This window comes from Cyprinodon tularosa, unplaced genomic scaffold (genome assembly GCF_016077235.1).
Source record: "Cyprinodon tularosa strain WSP-4 unplaced genomic scaffold, ASM1607723v1 ctg139, whole genome shotgun sequence".
NCBI lineage: Eukaryota > Metazoa > Chordata > Actinopteri > Cyprinodontiformes > Cyprinodontidae > Cyprinodon > Cyprinodon tularosa.
In genome coordinates, this window is record NW_024038210.1 from 775,158 (window position 1) to 780,893 (window position 5,736).

The window sequence follows — 5,736 nt, forward strand, 5'->3', positions numbered from 1 at the left end:
AATTCCATCTGCATGCTTATCTTTTTTATCAGAAATAATACATTCATACTAATAACGAATTAAGTTCTGGCTTTGATAAGTATTCAGAAGTGGTTTTGTTCCATTAATTCTTCCATTTCCTTCTAATTGCTGTTATCTAACCTCACTTTTACCAGTCGGCTGAGAGTAAGCTTTAATAGGTCAGCATTATGTTCTAAAGCCTGCAAAATCTTTGTGCCTGATGCAGCTTTTTACAGCTTACTCCTGGCATGCAGTCTCTTGTTACGTCAAAAAGAACAGCTTTTTTTCTGCTGACCCTGCTCTGCCAGCTGCTGCTAGCTGCTGTGAAACACTGCAAGGTGACCCAAATTGTCCTGAAACGTCTTCTTTCTGCACGAATGGAAAATAAATTTAACACTCTGTGTTTGTGTACTCCACACAAAAAGGATTTTTTTTCTCACTCTGAAGCAACAAGGGGGAAAAAATAATCTTCACAAAATTCAAATAATTGAGTCAATTTATTAACGAATCAAACCCTTTTACCAACAAATATTCTTACAAAAGAAGAGCTTGTGTTGAGTGTTGGAATAATTGCGAAGCTTTGTGCTGAACATTGTTGTGATAAACAAACAAAAATAATTAAATGTTTTAGTTTTTACAAAAACAGATAAGGTATGAAGCTGAAGTGTGTAATAAATTATACTCACTTGATCAAGTAATAATTATTTGCCAAACCTAGGATGGCTTTCAAACATAAAACATCTCAAATACTTTTAGGTAACATTCAATCTAATGTAAAGCAGAGCTCTTAGCCCATTAGAATATCACATAATAAAAACAATAATATGCATAAGAAATACAAACTATTTAAACATTCAAGTGTTAAGCATCATAAAGGTGGCTTTGAACCTGTGGCTAGCCAGCACTGGTGTCAATAAAGGGCTAAGTCAATTCATCTAAGTTCAATGTTCTTTAGGAAGCCCACCACAGGTCCAAATTAGAAATACTTTATAATCAGTTTAAGAAAAACACCAAACAATCAACATTACATTCATTCTGCAAGTGGGCCCAGAGATCTTTGGGTGTTTTTCTCCATTCAGAAAACAAACAGTGCAAATCCACAGCAAAGCATAATCGAGTGATTTTCTTCTCAGTTAAAAAAGCAAAGTAGAACTCAGCCAACATTTATTTGTGTATCCCATATGAGGTTTGGTCCGACTGAAGAGATACTACCTAATCAATCTGTTCCCAAAATAAGTCTTTAGAATCAGTGGTGGTTCTAGACTAAAATGTACCAGGGAGCCAGGAGGGGGCCCATGTGTTTCCATGGAGGCCCAGAAAAGCATGGAATAAAAAACAAAGGAAGGGATACAAATATATTAAGATAGCTGCATGAAGTGAAATTTCTATTCAATTAGGTTTAATTAAAATTCTATGTATTATTAGGTCAACATACATTCATAATTCAGGAATTTTACATATTTTTTGACTTAATTTAAGTTAAAATGACAGTTTTCTATAAAATCTGAATTAGAACTTTTTGGCAGATCCTATCCTGGGATCCTATCTCAATTCCACTTAAGCTATCACCTTATTGTTTTTAAATAATTACACAGAATTTGTGAAGAAAAAAATTAAATAGATCCAAAGGACCTATCAGTAACCATGTCTGTTCCAGCGAATATTATCATTAGAATTTCTTTGAGTTTATGTCTACAGTACAGGGGCCATAACCGGGGCCAGGACATGATCTACAGGGGCACTGCCCCCCTTTGGCCCCTGTCTAGAATCACCCATGTTTAGAATTGAACACAACTGAAATAAAAAAATAAAATGATTGACTAAAAATCCAACCTCCCTATGTTGGTTTTAACTGGATCTGAGAAAAATATTAAGAAAATAAATTCTCAGGACTCATGTAGGTCCAATTTAATAAAGTTGATTCAGTTACATTTCTACCCACATGGGTCCCATATGTAAATGTTGGCTGGCTGTCCCCTTCTATCAGTACCATCTTCTTTGCAAATGCCAAAACAGATATATCTTAAACAGAAAGTCAGGCTAACTGTACAGGTAGCTCTATATACAGGATCATTAATACATGTTTAAGGCCTTTGAGACCCTTTTATTTAACAAAAACATTCTACAAGATGCTGATTCAGCAGGAGAATGTTTAGTGTTGATGTGCACAAAGACGGTGAGAAGTTTTTCCTGTGTGTTAGTTGTTGAATTTTTAGAAATATTAAGTTAACATTCAAGAAGAAAGAAGTCGTGGCTTTGCTAAAGTGAAACCTTTAGTTTGCTCAAGTTTCTTTAAAGGATGAGGCACTCTAGCAATTCCTCATGATAGTTTTCATGTTTTAACCGCAGTTCTACCACTGTGGTACAAGTACCACTGGTTCATTTTAAGCTTTTATGTTAAGTATTTGGGGGATAAACACAAATGCAGTTAACAACTAAAAGGATTAAGTATCTCTGAAATGGATGATCTTTGCTTTAAACAGAAAAGTGTAAACTAAAGAAAAACTATCTACCAACATGCAAGCTTTCAAACATGTTCCTTTTGCAAGCCAGATAACTTTTTATTTTCAATTACAAGCTACTATTAGCAATGCCAGTTAATAAAAGTTTACTCTTCTATTCCCAAACAGATGAAAAAATATGTTTATGACATTTCATACAAGCAACCAAAATGCCGCAGATTCAATATTTTATTCAACAATATTTTTTAAGATACTAGAGGAAAGTATTAAACCTTCCTACTTTGAATTTTAGCTTTTAACTAAACACCCCAACAGACATTTCTGTAATGGGCCCACATGAAGAGACATTAGGCAAAAAAAATTGGTCCCAAATATGTTTTTAATGCAGGTTGCATAACTATCCCAGAGTTTTCCCTATAAGGGTTTGATGTAGGACAATTCTGGGGAAAGAGTGGGACCCATTTAGGAGCCTGAGAACTAGTTTTCTTTTAATTCCTATATGAGAAAAGCAAGGCATACCTAGGGTGTCCATCTGAATAACCACTGACAGCCGTATTCAGTCAGCCCTAGTGCTTAAAAACCCATATCAGACACGCATGCACATGTTGGCTGGAATGCATTATCATCAAATCTTGTTCTCCTTCTTTTGTTGTCTCTATAAGAAACACGATTCACTATGGATGTACTCAGATATCGACCTGCTAAACCCCCCGTTATACAGCCTGGCTCCTTGGTTCTTCATTTAGCTGATTAATATCAAAAGTACCATCAGAGATTGTGATCTGGAAGAATAACTCCTTTCTTTTCTGTTCAGATAAAGATTTGCTCTGCAATCACATGTGTTTACCTGGTTTTCTACCTTGGACAAACAGTTAACTTAGATTAGATGCATGGATCACTCTATAATATATATATTATATATCTATAATGTGCAAAAGCCAAAATCAGATATATCTAATCTAAAACCTGTGTGTGTCCATACACTTAATTTAACAAAGGACCAGAATGGAATACTCAATCAGTGTAAAACCAACAACACAAACTGAAATTAATGTAACTTAATAAGTATATATAATAGCAATCTCATATGTGTGAGAAACGTGTTGTGTTTAAAGGATAGTTATGTAACTTAACTTTCTTTTTGCCTTTGTAGTGAGGTCTTTGTGCACTTTAAGTTACATTTGCATTCTAAGAAGCAAACTTGTAGCTCTTAATATCTTTCTATTGTTCATTAGGATACAATCAGCACAAAGAGCTAATACATGCATGAGTAACTCAAATAAAACCCCCAGTCCCCCGGAAGCAGCCATAATGATAATGAACTTTGATGTTTTTTTATTTGTTTTACCAAATCCCTGCCACAGTAATGTAGTTAGAGCTCTCAGCTGAATACATTCTGCCTTTTTGTAAAAGCAGATTTGGGATGCAGGGATGAGCGGTTGCTAGGTGACTGGATAAAAAGAGGCCACAGGTGGAAGTGTCCCAGTATGAATGTTTCTCCCCTACTGTCTATCTTCTAGTGATGTGACACTGAGCAGTCCCAGAGGAGCCAAGGCACGTTTTTCAATCATCTCCCCAAATTACATTTTCTTTTTCTGCTTTGTTCTATATTGGGTTTTATATAACAGTGCAGCAGTCCAGAAACAGACATCTCGTCTTACCTTCCTGCCCTTCACTTTGCCCGTAATGAGCTGCAGAGACAGATTTGTTTTAATGCTTTACACTGTAATGCTGCTCCATCTTCAAATAGGTTACATAAGCCTCCTCACTGCTGCAGAAGTTAGCTAAAGTGCAGTGGAAATCTTGATAAGACCCAGACCAAGCTGAACTTCTCCTCCCACATCTTCTGACTCATCCTGCATCACAGATTTGACATGAATCTCTCAAAAGCGTGGACTAACTAACTAACTCCAAGCAGCAACGAATCTGTGAGAACAACTAGGACACAATGACATCCTGTATGCAATGCCCCGGTGGCAGCTTGGTTTTCTAGCCAAGGATTTTTATGCTGAATCGGAAGCTCCTTACTGGCCTCATAAATATTTGTAGGCACTCCAACCCCTGAAGGACCAGCTTCAGGATACAAGAGCAGTAAGGTTGTAACTGGAGAGCAGCCATGTCACTAAGAGCTAAAAGGATGGAGGTCCATCCTCACATTTATGTAAAGCACATTTCTAAAGTCATGGATGAAATGGAAGCATCTAATGTCCTATTTGAGCTTCACCGGCCAGGGGAGGCACGTGCGGAGTCCCAGCATGGAAGAAAAGACAATAGTGGGTCGATGTTTCTTAAACTTTAAGCCTTTCTTGACCCGTTGGGTGTTCTCAGCCACGTACAGCTCTCCCTGCTGGGCTGCAGTGGTTATCCGTGACACCAGCTCCCCGTGGACCACAACCTGCTGCTCTGAGCGCACAAACATCTCCCTGAGCTCTTCTAACCTCCGCTCCATCTCCCTGATGACCTTTTGTCGCTCCTCCACTTCCAGGAGGCGCCGCCGTGCTGCCTCAAACTCCATGCTGGAGCTCGGGGTGACCAGTTTGGAGGAGGGGGCCGTGGCAGAGGTGGATGGGGAATCAGAGCCAGCTAGGAGAGCCCCTGTTACTCTCTTAAAGTCTCCCATGGAGATGGAGCGTCTGGTAGCTGGAGATGCCAGAGCCAGGAGAGCAGAAGCAGACACAGAAGGTGGCATGGCTGACTGAGGGAGAGGGGATGAAGAAGACAGCGTAGGTGACGAATCCGGCAGGTCGAGATCAGGATGCGAGTCCGTACCTTTAAAATCTGCTGCCATGTCCTCAGCCGAGCTCTCATCAGAGCTCTCTGGGTTTTCTTGTTGTCCACTGGCAGCCTTTATTTCCCTCTTCCCTCCATCTGTGCAGTGGCTGCTGATTTTCCTCTCCATCTTCCTGTTTTAGGTGAAATAGCTGCCAGCGAGCAGAGGTGTCCGGTGATGCAGCCCAGAAACTGCTCCATTCATTAATAAGACACTCAAACCCCCGGATTGTGCAGTCTCTGCATCTGAGCTGGGGAGGGCGCCTGCTGGCATTTCATTGGCTACTGAATTTATGAGCATGTCAGCTGGTGATTGGCCAGTATACCTCCTCGCTGCTGATGCTGGCAGGATGTCGTTTCCTCCATCTGACCCAGCATCATTCTGAGCTCTGCATCCAGAGGCTCAAATCTTAATTTAATCTCTTTCTGACATTATTTTGCTTCTCCTATGTTCTCTCCGCCTGTCTGTTGCCATCTTGGACACCAGGTGGTGTCTCCATTTTCC

At 39.5% G+C, this 5,736-nt stretch overlaps 1 protein-coding gene across 1 annotated transcript; it reads right to left on the reverse strand.

Annotated features, from left to right (window-relative positions):
- Positions 1–3,492: 3,492 nt before the first annotated feature.
- On the reverse strand, positions 3,493–5,531 carry LOC119778783 (TMF-regulated nuclear protein 1-like). The gene has a single exon (XM_038278156.1). It carries the CDS (start codon positions 5,359–5,361, stop codon positions 4,672–4,674), a length of 690 nt encoding a protein of 229 aa, XP_038134084.1. The 5' UTR covers positions 5,362–5,531; the 3' UTR covers positions 3,493–4,671.
- Positions 5,532–5,736: the final 205 nt, after the last annotated feature.